This window comes from Ruditapes philippinarum, unplaced genomic scaffold (assembly GCF_026571515.1).
Source record: "Ruditapes philippinarum isolate M1 unplaced genomic scaffold, ASM2657151v2 ctg8941_1_1_1_1, whole genome shotgun sequence".
NCBI classification, from domain to species: domain Eukaryota; kingdom Metazoa; phylum Mollusca; class Bivalvia; order Venerida; family Veneridae; genus Ruditapes; species Ruditapes philippinarum.
The window spans coordinates 1-14,176 of record NW_026857466.1 but is presented as its reverse complement, the minus strand read 5'-3'; the positions used below and the strand labels follow the sequence as shown (position 1 = coordinate 14,176).

Genomic DNA, 14,176 nt, shown 5'->3' with positions numbered 1-14,176 from the left:
GAGCATTTAGTTTCTGGTATCTAAGGCAGTAGTTAAAAAAAGTTGATAATAAGTAAGATAACTATTAAATTAGATTTTTGTAGTACCTTTTCAACCTGTAAGTGGGACCCACACAGATACCAGTATATATCTATACATGTACATATACTGCAACACCCTCTTTCGAGTATTATGTGCACTGTTTGTAATAGTATTTATGTGGAGATATCATGGCCTGGAGCGACATCGAGGGTCTTTCTTTACAGAGAGTAGGGAAAACTCAAGACTTTTGCTATCTAGCTACGGTCGGTCACGGTTATACACAAACCGAATATACTTCCATAATTCACAGTGCTTTATTTGGAACAGTGCACACTTTTTATAAAGAAGTGTGCATTAGCTGAGATATCGAACTGTGCATTATTACCAAAAAAACATGTTGCTGGCATAAAACAGAACTTTGAGAAACATCAAAGCGTATATAGAATATATATAGAAGAGATCATCGTGTACATTTATTATTTTATGCATGAACAAGACAATACAGGCTTCTGTGAATAAAAACAAATAACCAGAACTAGTATGTCATTAAACAGGCATTATAATGTTTGGAATTTATTACAAAAAATGTAATTTATAACTATATAACTGTTTGTGTTGAGAATGAAAGCATTGTACTTGACTGTTCATGGTATTTGCAAATTAATCATGGGTGTTTAATTAGACCATATACTGAACAAAAAAGAAACTTCCACTGTGTTTAAGCTGAGATGTAGTGTTATTTAAAGAAATCAAAATGTCAAATGAGCTTCATATTCGGGCGAACGATTATGTGTCCGATAAAACAATTTTTAACCCGATTTAATCGCGTTTTGCAGGAGAAACCCGCTGAACGCGATTTTCACGTGCATGCACGGAACAGTAGTTTCGTGTAAATGTTATGAAACCTTTCAGTGTAATTTTAAAGACTTTCATAGCAATCAGAAAAAGACTTTGATTTTTCTTTTTGATTTTTTTTTTTTCATAATTATGCCAAGAATACCGCAAAATTTACGTGATCATGCCATTGGGATTCTTAATGCCTGTATGACGATGAATGCCGTCGCTACGAATATTTGATGTTCTACTCGTGCTATTCGACACCTTAGGCAACGTTTTAAGCAACAGGGCGCCACGTAGCGGGCGTCCACGCGGACGTGCCAACATTTGGGGTTTATGTGTTTTTTCTTTGATCTTGGTAACCAGTAAAATTACCACATAAACCAGTCGGTTGATGGGATTTCCTTCTTTTTAACTAAGATTATGGACGGAATGAAGCTCATAGACTATTGGATGTTTGCCCGTCACGACGCGTGCCGAAGATCGCTATACTCGAAGAACCCATCTGCGCAATCGTTTTCAAACTGCCACAGCTACTACCCCTGGTACACATAACAACCGTAAATCTACCCAAACTGTGCGCAATCGCTTGCGCGAAGGTTGACTACATGGACGTGGACCATACGTTGGCGACGTCACCGCGTAAATCGTGTTATTTGGGCATGTGCACACATGCACTGGCTTAGACAACAATGGATTAGCGTTCTTTTCTCTGGCGAGTCATTGAGCTGATGGCATAACGCATAACGTATGACTAACGCTACCGAGATGAAATTTTGCGAGGCATGTTATCCCACTGTTTCAAAATAATGCCAATATCACTCTTTTCAACATGATAATGCTACAAGCCATATACAGCTAGGGACACTGGGAATTTCTTCAGGGCAAATGACATTGCATTCATTAATGAGTGGCCTGCCAAAAGCCCCGATCTAAATCCCAATGTACATCTTTGGGATAATTTGCCCCCAGCGTGTAAGACGTCGCCCTATTCCACCACCAAACGTCATTCAGCCACGACAAGCCTTAATTCAGGAATGGAACAACATTCCACAATACTAAATCAAGACGCTGATTTGTTTTATGCGCCAACGATGCCAGGCAGTCCTTCATGCTGAAGGCGGTTATACCGGATATTTTGTGATTTTGTTTGGCGGCCCCTTCTGCATTTTAACTACCATTTCACTAATTTTGGATAAAACCCTCGGAAATATTTTTTTTCACACACACACAAAAAAAAAAATTCTTTTAATACAATCATATAAATCTACTTTATTATTTATTAATATGATTTTCGTATTTGTGTATATCTGCACTAAAATACAGGGGAAGTTTCTTTTTCTTTTATTTTTGTTCAGTATATAATATTGTATTCATCTGTTGCATTATTTCCTTATACTGAATATAACAAGAGGGCCATGATGGCCCTTATATTGCTCAACTAATGATTAAGGCTCTAAATTACTATTGTTAGTAGTGAATGAAAAGCAGAATACTCTCTATATTGTGAGTAAAACAATTATTCACTTATCCCATGTTATAGGCAAATAGAAATAAACCAAAAATACAAAATAGGATTTAGGCATTGACAGCTTTCCATCAAATTTTCCCCCCGACATAATATTCTTAATACTTATACCCCTAGCTCGGTATAACGTGATAATACTGCCTCAAGTGAGAAACAACAGTAAAAGGCAAATAACATAGAATGCAAACTTGGCCAAAATGTAACAACTGTTATGATTACCGGAGTTGCGAATCTTTTGAACACTCTTAACCCCAAAAAATATACTTGAAACAAGGGTGCCATAGTCACAAAATACGCCCGTTTACGAAAGCTTTAGATGGAGATGGGGGCATTATGGATAAGTGTTATCTAGCAAGCAAGTTTTTATCCTTGGCACAGCCGCACTGTGTTGTTAAATGAACCTTAAAACAAATCAGTAGGGAAGATAAAAAGTACATGTAATTGTAATTTAATAACTAAAAAATTCTGATTTAAGATTTTATTCTAGGGAAATACATTTCATTACAATTCTTAATCTTTGAATGAGCTGAACTGATATTTACTTGAAAATTAAAATATAATTAAATTTCTATGAGAAAGTATTTACATTTGATAAGGTAATTACTGTATGATCTTTATGAACAAATACCAAGTCTACAGAACACCATAGTTATCACAGTTAAGAATCTTGACCAATGAATGAAACATGTGTAAATAAATGTTACATTCTTTAGAACATACTCAAGTCCAAGAAAGAGGATTATTTTATGCCCTTTGATTAAATTCTATTTTTAGAATTGAAAGTGAAAGTAGATCAAGGGAGTAATTGTGTAAGTCATTTATGAACAAAGTAATAACTTTGTTGTTGCCCTTTGATTAAATTCTATTTACAAAATCTGGATATTTCATCATCTTTAGTGACCTTGACCTTGTATATATTGACCTAAATTATATGTATCACAGCCATAGTCTTGATAATCACCATTTGTGTTACAATCCCTCAATAAATGATGACTAAATGGTCCATATACACATCTTCATATTTTTATCTGAACTTTGACCTCTATGTGTGACCTTGACTTTGGCCGCAAGGACCTGAATCTTGCACGCGACACTCCGCCTCACAATGGTGAACATTTGTGCCAAGTAATATTGAAATCCCTCTATACATGTGGAAGTTTTGCTCCGGACAAGCATTTTTCAATGACCTCTAAGTGTGACCTTGACCTTTGACCTAGAGACCTGGTTCATGTGCGCGACACTGCTCCTCATAGTGGTGAACATTTCTATGAAGTTTCATTAAAATCCCTCCATACATGTAGGAGATATGCTCCGGACAAAATTGGACGCCGCCCGCCCGCCCGCCAGGGGCGTTCCCATAATACGTCCCGTTTTTCAAACGGGCGTATAAAAAAAGGCAAGTTAGCTAATTTAAATCTATCCAACTTTCCAATAGATGAATTTCCTTTTGTGATAATAAAGTTTTATCATTTCAGAGACTCTTTCAGACTCCATGGCTAGAAAAGAGATCAAAAACAAACATTTAAACAAGTAAAAATTTATTCCACTGTGCATACATGTATAATAAAAATATCGCAATTTACAGGTAAATGTACAATTAAAATTATAAATACAAAACACAGATTTATTCAATATTGCTTCATAAATTGGTCCCCCTCCTTTTATTTGATTTTGAATTCAGTCAACCCTGGGTTAAAAAAATACATCTGTGACTTTAACATCATTAATCCTTCCTATTAAAAAAATTTGTCAAAATATAACTTCTTATAACATACATACTCACCACTACATCAGAAACTCATTTATTATTAGAAGTAAATCATTATCAATTTATTCTAAGCACCATTACCAATTTTATATGATCCTTACAATGGAATTTTAACACTACAAAATTGAAAAAGTAAAAAACTTCCTCACTGAAACTTTGCTCACGCACAACTGTTGCTCAAAAGTATAGCATGGTCACTGTAAGCAAAAATTTAATGCAGCATTCTAAAAGATAAGCCACAGAATAAAATTAATCTTCAAAGTTTTGGGGAAAAATGTTTTCACTGCAGATCTTTTAATTGTAAGTACCATTTTGTTTATTTTAGGACCATCAATTGCCAATTTTGAAATGATGTGCCTCTATTTCCTTTTTCAAAATAAGTAATTAGTTTTCAATACATTTCCATTTTATCGTATTTTTTTTTGTTTAAAAAAAAATGGATTCTCAACAAAAATTTTTTTTTAAAAAATACATCTAAATATTTTCATACGAAATTAAGTACCCAAAGCTCACCCCTTCAAAAAATAGCTTTTTTGATTTTATGAATTTAACAGCTCATCTTTTGAAAAAAAAACAAGAAAAAAAAAAACCTCCCGAATTTCATTTGCTAAGTCATGCTTTGCAAATTTAACCACTACAGGTTTTTGTTTTCAACTTAACATAATTATACCGTTTTTGGTAAGTAAAATATTCAGGTACATGGGAAACTAGTCTGTATTTTGTTACACCTTCACCAGCAACAGATAATCTTTACTTCAAATTTAAATAACATAATATCAGTTACCTCCCTTTATACTGCAACATTTGTAAATACAGTACTTGTGTAATTTTTGCTCATTTGCTCACTTTCATTTCACATGCTCCTTTTTGTTTTTGCTCACTTTTAGTTCACGTGTACATATTTTTTTGCTTTATTTGCTTTTTTTGCTCACTTTTAGCCAACATGTCAATATTTTTTGCTCACTTTTAATTCACATGCTCTAATTACTTTGCTCACTTAATTCAAATGCTCAATTTTTTTGCCCACTTTTTAAATCACATGTTTGAATGTATCATGCATTTTTTCTATTACTTTAATCTCATATACTTTTTCTTATCTCGAGTGCGTACAGAAATGTCCCGGGATCTTGAGCCCCACTCTCTATTGAGGTTATGACTGAATTTCATCATAGAAGACTAAACTTCCCAATGTGAAATATTTTCCCGCCCGCTCTCCTGTTGATGGAGGCTGCATGCCTGAATAAAACAAAACAATTCTCGATAGAAAGTAATACAGGAAAAACTCCCAAAAAATCATTTTAGCCTTAATTTTCAAAATTTAATCTGGGAAAATAATTTGTGAAAAGAATTTTTATGATGAATAATATAAGACAATCGACACAAGGTTTATATTGTGTTGTTCTGATTGAAAGTCAATATATCTGTAATACAAGATATGTTTGTAAAACATGTATGCCCCCTATCAGCAGCCAATTAGTCATGTGATAAGGTTATTATGCATGACTTCTGACCCAGTGATCAAACAATTAATAAGGGTTATAAAGTATCTACTGGTCATGACCTTGACCTTTGACCCCTTGACCCAAAACTCAATAGGGGTCATCTGCTGGTCACGACCAATCATCAAACAAAGTTTGAAGTTCCTAGGCCTAGGCGTTTTTAGTAAATTGATCAGAAACCGTTTTTACCTACAAGGTCAATGTGACCTTGACCTTTGACCCCTTGACCCCAAAATCAATAGGGGTCATCTGCTGGTCATGACCAATCACCATGCCAAGTTTGAAGTTCTTAGGCCTAAGGGTTCTCTTATTATTGATCGGAAACCGTTTTAACATACAAGGTCAATGTGACCTTGACCTTTGACCCCAAAATCAATAGGGGTCATCTGCTGGTCATGACCAATCACCATGCCAAGTTTGAAGTTTCTAGGCCGAAGCGTTCTTTAGTTATTGATCAGAAACCGTTTTTTACTTACAAGGTCATTGTGACCTTGACCTTTGACCCCTTGATCCCAAAATCAATAGGAGTAATCTGCTGGTCATGACAAATCACCATACCAAGTTTGAAGTTCCTAGGCCTAAGCGTTCTTGAATTATTGATCAGAAACCGTTTTTTACTTAAAAGGTCAATGTGACCTTGACCTTTGACCCCTTCACCTAAAACTCAATAGGGGTCATCTGCTGGTCATGACCAATCATCACACAAAGTTTGAAGTTCCTAGGCCTAAGCGTTTTTAGTTAATTGATCGGAAACCGTTTTTACCTACAAGGTCAATGTGACCTTGACCTTTGACCCCTTGACCCCAAAATCAATAGGTCATCTGCTGGTCATGACCAATCACCATACCAAGTTTGAAGTTCCTAGGCATAAGGGTTCTTAAGTTATTGATCGGAAAGCATTTTTTACGTACAAGGTCAATGTGACCTTGCCCTTTAACTCCTTAACCCCAAAATCAATAGGGGTCATCTGCTGGTCATGACCAATCACCATACCAAGTTTGAAGTTCCTAGGCCTAAGGGTTCTTTAGTTATTGATCGGAAACCGTTTTTACCTAAGAGGTCAATGTGACCTTGACCTTTGACCCCTAGACCCCAAAATCAATAGGGGTCATCTACTGATCATGACCAATCACCATCTCAAGTTTGAAGTCCCTAGGCCTAAGGGTTCTTTCATTATTGATCGGAAACCGTTTTTACCTACAAGGTCAATGTGACCTTGACCTTTGACCCCTTAACGCCAAAATCAATAGGGGTCATCTGATTGGTCATAACCAATCACCATACAAAGTTTGAAGTTCCTAGGCCTAAGGGTTCTTTTGTTATTGATCAGAAACCGTTTTTAATTAAAAGGTCAATGTGACCTTGACCTTTGACCCCTTGACCCCAAAATCTATACGGGTCATCTACTGATCATGACCAATCACCATACCAAGTTTGAAGTTCCTAGGCCTTAAGGTTCTTTAGTTATTGATCGGAAACCGTTTTTACCTACAAGGCCAATGTGACCTCGACCTTTGACCCCTTGACCCCTAAATCAATAGGGGTCATCTACTGATCATGACCAATCACCATACCAAGTTTGAAGTTCCTAGGCCTAAGGGTTCTTTTGTTATTGATCAGAAACCGTTTTTAATTAAAAGGTCAATGTGACCTTGACCTTTGACCCCAAAATCTATACGGTCATCTACTGATCATGACCAATCACCATACCAAGATTGAAGTTCCTAGGCCTTAAAGTTCTTTAGTTATTGATCGGAAACCGTTTTTACCTACAAGGTCAATGTGACCTTGACCTTTGACCCCTTGACCCCAAAATTAATAGGGGTCATCTACTGATCATGACCAATCACCATACCAAGTTTGATGTTCCTAAGCCTTAAGGTTCTTTAGGTATTGATCGGAAACCGTTTTTACCTACAAGGTCAATGTGACCTTGACCCCTTGACCCCAAAATCAATAGGGGTCATCTACTGATCATGACCAATCACCATACCAAGTTTGAAGTTCCTAGGCCTTAAGGTTCTTTAGTTATTGATCAGAAACCGTTTTTGCTTACAAGGTCAATGTGACCTTGACCTTTGACCCCTTGACCCCAAAATCAATAGGGGTCATCTACTGATCATGACCAATCACCATACCAAGTTTGAAGTTCCTAGGCCTTAAGGTTCTTTAGTTATTGATCGGAAACCGTTTTTGCTTTTAAGGTCAATGTGACCTTGACCTTTGACCCCTTGACCCCAAAATCAATAGGGGTCATCAACTGGTCATGACTAATCACCATACCAAGTTTGAAGTTCATAGGCCTTAAGGTTCTTTAGTTATTGATCAGAAACTGTTTTTGCTTTCAAGGTCAATGTGACCTTGACCTTTGACCCCTTGACTCCAAAATCAATAGGGGTCATCTACTGGTCATGACCAATCACCATACCAAGTTTGAAGTTCCTAGGCCTTAAGGTTCTTTAGTTATTGATCGGAAACCGTTTTTGCTTTCAAGGTCAATGTGACCTTGACCTTTGACCCCTTGACCCCAAAATCAATAGGGGTCATCTACTGGTCATGACCAATCACCATACCAAGTTTGAAGTTCCTAGGCCTTAAGGTTCTTTAGTTATTGATCGGAAACCGTTTTTGCTTTCAAGGTCAATGTGACCTTGACCTTTGACCACTTGACCCCAAAATCAATAGGGGTCATCTACTGGTCATGACCAATCACCATACCAAGTTTGAAGTTCCTAGGCCTAAGGGTTCTTTAGTTATCACTCGGAAACCATTTGGTCTACGGACCGACGGACCGACAAGTGCAAAGCAATATACCCCCTTTTTTTCAAAATGGGGGCATAATAAACATGTATGCTATATTAATCACAAATATTTACGATCACAAAATGTTTAAACATCCAGTTTTCCCCCCAGACAGAGTCAAGATGAAATAGCCACACAATTCCATGATAGAATACATATAAAATTCAATATAACATAAAAACATTAAGTAAAATCAGCGTACCCTCCAGCCTACAAAGTGAGATATGCTGATTATACACTCTAGAGAACTCTGCTTCCTCTAATCCCAGTCTCTGGAACTCGGCAACCACGGCTCTCAATAATGTTTTCTCCTGATCAGAGGCATTCCTAAAATAAGATGTTAAACATAAACAGGATATTTTTAGCTGTCTCAAGTGTTAGGCAATATAACCCCCTCTCCAAGTCAACTTTAGGATATACATCCGTAGTAATCCCAATCAAAACAATAATTACCAAAACAGTTGAAAACATTAGCTTATAAATGAGTATTACATTCACATATCGCAAAAAGTAAAAGTGTTTAGAATATCTTACATGTATATGCAAACATTTTATTCAAATCAAAGTGGAATTGATAATATCCAATACTGTGTATTTGCTTATATTCGTGGGCATGAAATTTATGTACAAAAGTAATCTTACACTTAATCGCCATGCATTTTACTTACCGCATGTACATATCTTTATGTATCACACAGAGTCAATAAATTTAATCATTGCCTCTGGGCATTCATTACACAAAAATCAGTGGAAAAGCGCTGATGCATGTTTGTAATATATAGAATAGAGACATGGCAAGAAGTATTTGTTGGGATAAAATTTCGTTGAATCTTAAATTGGTGGATTGAACTACCCACGAAAACCACGAAAATTTGTGCCCCACCAATAAAAATGATTTTACAGTATAAGCTTTTTCTAAAAATTCTGTATTTTACAGTCACAATTTTTTCTGCATGCAGTTTATTGTGCAACCTAAATATTTCCTAAACAGCTTATTTACCTTTTTCTACAACACTGAACAGCAAAAAAAGGTTAGATAAATAAGTATAATTAAACATTTATCTATATTTTATCCTACTGTTTTCTATTAAATATGCAACAAGTATCCCAACATAAAAAGAATGCATATTTAGGACAAACATAAAACTGACTGAAATACTGCATTTTAGTGATGTATTTTAATTCAGTGTCCTTTGAAAAACAACAACAATAAAAACCTGTTTTATTTTTAAATTCAGTTCACCAAATAGATTATATGGGGACTTTCCTGCTTTACTTGTGGAAAAGAATATGGCCATTGGATGCCTCTAGTTCACATTTCAGGAATAAGCTGGAATCTGTGATCAGACCAACAAGCTTGAAAATTTAAGAATTCTAAAACCTTTGCATATTTGTAGCCTCAGAAGTGAGAGGTAAATCATATGAAGTGGGCCACTTAAACCACTCGGACACAGATACCCGGGGAAAGTGATTTGCATTTTGTCACAATAACCGTTTAACCAAAGAATCCAAAACAAACAACAACTAATGACTCCTTCCACGTTTCCTATGGAGTGGTCTTTCAGTTCAATGGTAAATACTTATAGACAACATACCTGATGGCTACAATCTTTGGAGAAGAGAACATCTCTTGTAAAGCTGCGTCCACATGAGTCATTCCTACTAGCACATCCTTCTTTTGTTTCATAGCTACAAGTTCGGCAATTTCGGTCGCTCGACGACAAATGTCCAACGCTCTACGAGCATCACCCGACAGAGCTGCGACTTTTCTAGCGGCTAACTGAATGGCGTCCTCGTCAAATGCCTTCAACCCTTTCATACGTGACAAAACAATTGTCTGAAGCTGCTTGAATGTGTATGGTTGGAACGTCATTCTTGTTAAACCCTTTAAATAGTGCAAAACATTGAAAAGTCAATAGCATTCTAGACATTTAAAACCATCTTATAATTTAAAACTCAGTGTTCTAGATAATTATTTTTACTCAGGAGTCAATACTCTCTGTTTTTTATACTTGAGAGTAAACTGCCAGTTTCTGGCCAAATGAAGGAGTAAAATTGACTCTCAGTTTTAAGAACTTTGGAGTCAATTTGCCACATCTAAACTTAGGAACCATACTGCAAACAAAATGTATCCATAGATCACTTGTATTTATTGGTATCATGTATTTACACTTTATACACATAATTTATCAGAAATATTGCAGCATGGCAATGTATTATTTATATTTAGGTTTAAGGCATATTATAAGAACTTGAACCATTTTTATGTGAAATGAAGTAAATTTATACATGCAAACAGTTGTGACCTGCACTGAATTCTTTTAGCTTGTGGGCTAATAATCAACCATTTATTTACCAAATTGTATGTTGAGATTACTGTTTTATTTTAAATTTAAAGGACTGTAAATTATCCAACATATAAATGAAATTAAATAAGGTGTAAAGTGTAACTTAGTTTCATTGTATTTTTTTTCTTTAAAAAAAGGAGCTAGGTACAAAATAAAAGGTTGCAATTAATTTATTTTTTTACCGTTCAATGTTAGACTTTTGGATGTTGAGGACCCCTTCTGTGGCCCATTTTCCACCTATTTTGTGCTTACAACACAAGGCACATTTCAAAGGCACTACACCTGTCGTATCTGACGTTACAGACAGCCACTGGAAACTTTTACACCATGATTTGATCGTAGCATCTAATGCTGTCGAATGAGTTTTTTTTGCTCTTGCAAACAATAGTCAAAATTTCTTCAATAATTGGCTGAATTACGCACTGAGAAGACACTGGGCTTGTAACACGGTAGAATGTGTCGATTTTTCGTTGTTTAGGTTTTGAGCAAGACATTGTCAATGTAAACGATTTGATAATTTGATAAATTTGACAATATTTTTTCGTCTACTCCAATAACGTGACAGACGCTTGATTTATCTTATATACATCTATTACCGAGCGTCTCAGTGATACAATGTCGACTGGTTTGCAATTATAAACCCAGCATGAGAAAATAACACACCTTTATAGAACAGTACGCTAACCAGTCAATCATTTTTATCGGTGTCAATGTAAACATTGTCTACGCCAAATTTGTTTCACTAAATGCGTAAACTGTAATTATTATGCGTAAATATACGCCAAAATAATGACAAAGCTAGCGTATCCTGAGTATTTGCTTGCGTAAATGACGCCAATACGCACGCTATCTCTAATGCTGAAAACTACCAAAAAACATATCCTTTATGAAGACCTTATCAAAAGGGAGACACAGGCAAAATTTTCATTTTGAATTTTTCATTTATTATTTTGTAAATGTCCTCAAAATAAATACACTAGGCAGTCACAGGAACAAAACATTTCTCCTTGTAAAGAATAAAATGGTGGTATCCTAACTTGACCCGCGTGGGTCAGGTTAGAGCTTTAAGATTTCACAAAAGTTGTCACAGTGAACTCTGGAAACGTTAAAGAACATGTCAAATGAATGACTTAGACTTGTTTTGATGATGCAATATCCACAATATCTGTTATTGTTATTTCCAGGTTTTGCTCGAGTCACATGACTTGTTTTAAAAGTACTTGTCGAATCTGTCGGTGTCTAAATTTCAATCAATATATATAAATGTATTAAACCCAAAATATATAGAATTGATACAGAAATTCATGCTGGAGCCTTTAAAAAATGTCATTTAAGCGTGATTTTGGTACATAAGATCATTTTAATATTTTGTCATTAATTTGCCTAAGTGTCCCTTTAAAGGGACTCCACTTGAGATTTTCGACATGAAGGTACTTAAGATATTTTTTTCAATACTTGTGTATTATTTGATGTAGGTCTGGACTGGTGGTGAACAAAATTTCAGATAATTGTTCGTGTTTATAATTAAAGTAAAGGTATTTTCTGAAGCAATTTTAATGTTTATATTTCTGAATATTCCTCCTCCAGTGTATTTTAACATAAAGACTCAATATCATTTCAAAAGATAATGCATCTTATTCAATATATGGTAACATTGCACATTGGCATTGGATAAGGATGGTATTTATGTTAATAATAATGTAATCTGTATACATGTACACAGTTGCTGTCAATTTTATAAAGTATTTTTCTCCTCAAACAAGGACAACTCAGTTCATGTCTTCAAGACAATTTTTCACTAAGGAATCTACCAAAAATACTAAAGCTTGTCACAATTAGTGAACAAAAAATGAAATCATAGCTTGTAGTATTGAATATTATATTCTCAATCAATACAAGATAATTTTTAATACACAAACATGAAATTTAATTTTTTGAGAAATATATTCAAAATATTTCTGACATTTTGTTAGGGGACCCATTCACTTCACCTTAAATATAGTAGGATCTCTATGGCATTGACTCTATTAACAGTATTACAAATTGCAGGAAAGAGCCACCTCTGATAATCAGCAGTGTTCATTAATTGAAAACCTACAGCTTCTGAACTATATCAGAAAATTAGACTGTCTCCCTATCACAAACCTGTTATCAGATTGTCTGATACAGATAACAAAATTGTGGCTTACCAGTCTACTTGAGACACGTTTCATCATTATTCTTTCTGGTAAATCCATCGTATTGGCCACGGCTAATACGATAAGTCTCGCATGCTGTTTAGTCGGCCAGTCAAACACGTTATACATCACGTCCTGTTTTCTCGTCCAGAGAAGATCCAACTGTAACACAATCAGACACGATTATGTTAATTACCCACAATGCTAAATATATCAAACATATTACCAGGAAAAGATAACACAATATAACTAGGAGTGAATAATGTAGGCAAATTTCTCTTCAACTACTTATATATACAAAGCAGTAAATAATCTTGTACCGAGTTTGCCCTACAGGTTGATTTAGGCCATTTATCTGCTTTTTCTCCCTCAAAGCCTTGGAAATGGCCATATCTACACTCGTAGTATCTGATATTATTTCTGAGATTTTACTAGATAGGAAATTTCTATGTATAAAGTGATATAGACAATATCTATCACTGATAAAAGTTGATATATCTAGTATCTGTTGAAATACATCTCCAGACAGAAAGAAACAAAACAATTCCTAACAAGCAAATTCGTTGAATTTATATCCCCCACCGAGTACTGGTTATTATTAACACAACAACTGAAGACATAAGGCTTTATTTATATATTAATCATGGCATAAACAGTAATATTCTTTAAACTTGATAAATATTCAGGGCAATAACAGAGCCATAACTTTGTGTTAAATAGTAAAATCTGGAAATGCCAATGAAATGTATGCATACTGCATAACTAATCAAGGGCCATAAATCTGAGTTATAAGTGTCTGACTGGAACAAGGCGACTATATGCACATCTCCTCTTAGTATCTCATAAAGTTTCATTGAATTCCAGCAAGTAGTAGCAGAGAAGTAGCGAGGAAACAAATATTTTTCTATATGGATACTGCATCACTAATCAAGGGCCATAACTCTGAGTTAAAGTGTCTGACCGGAACAAGCCGACGATATGCGCATCTCCTCTTGGTATTGAAGGTTCCCATAAAGTTTCGTTGAATTCCAGCCAGTAGTTGCAGAGAAGTAGTGGCGGAAATTGATTTTTTACTCTATAATGCATACTACATAACTAATCAAGGGCCATAACTCTGAGTTAAAGGGTCCTGACCGGAACAAGCCCGACGATATGCGCATCTCCTCTTGATATTGATGATTCCCATAAAGTTTTTG

At 35.3% G+C, this 14,176-nt stretch overlaps 1 protein-coding gene across 1 annotated transcript; it reads right to left on the bottom strand.

Annotated features, from left to right (window-relative positions):
• Positions 1-5,304: 5,304 nt before the first annotated feature.
• Positions 5,305-13,175, bottom strand: LOC132749854 (origin recognition complex subunit 1-like). The gene is made up of 4 exons (XM_060739767.1): positions 12,993-13,175; positions 10,051-10,340; positions 8,658-8,782; positions 5,305-5,390 (listed from the first exon to the last, which is right to left on the bottom strand). The coding sequence occupies exons 1-4, from the start codon at positions 13,107-13,109 to the stop codon at positions 5,305-5,307; spliced, it is 618 nt and encodes a 205-aa protein (XP_060595750.1). The 5' UTR covers positions 13,110-13,175.
• Positions 13,176-14,176: the final 1,001 nt, after the last annotated feature.

What these genes read in the sequence shown, in the direction of transcription:
- LOC132749854 (XM_060739767.1), bottom strand. Translation starts at nt 13,109, where the DNA reads ATGTATAACGTGTTTGACTGGCCGACTAAACAGCATGCGAGACTTATC. An exon ending in CCAAAGATTGTAGCCATCAG is followed by an intron (nt 8,783 to 10,050) that starts GTATGTTGTCTA and finishes ATCTTATTTTAG; the next exon opens with GAATGCCTCTGATCAGGAGA. An exon ending in CTCACTTTGTAGGCTGGAGG is followed by an intron (nt 5,391 to 8,657) that starts GTACGCTGATTT and finishes TGTTTTATTCAG; the next exon opens with GCATGCAGCCTCCATCAACA.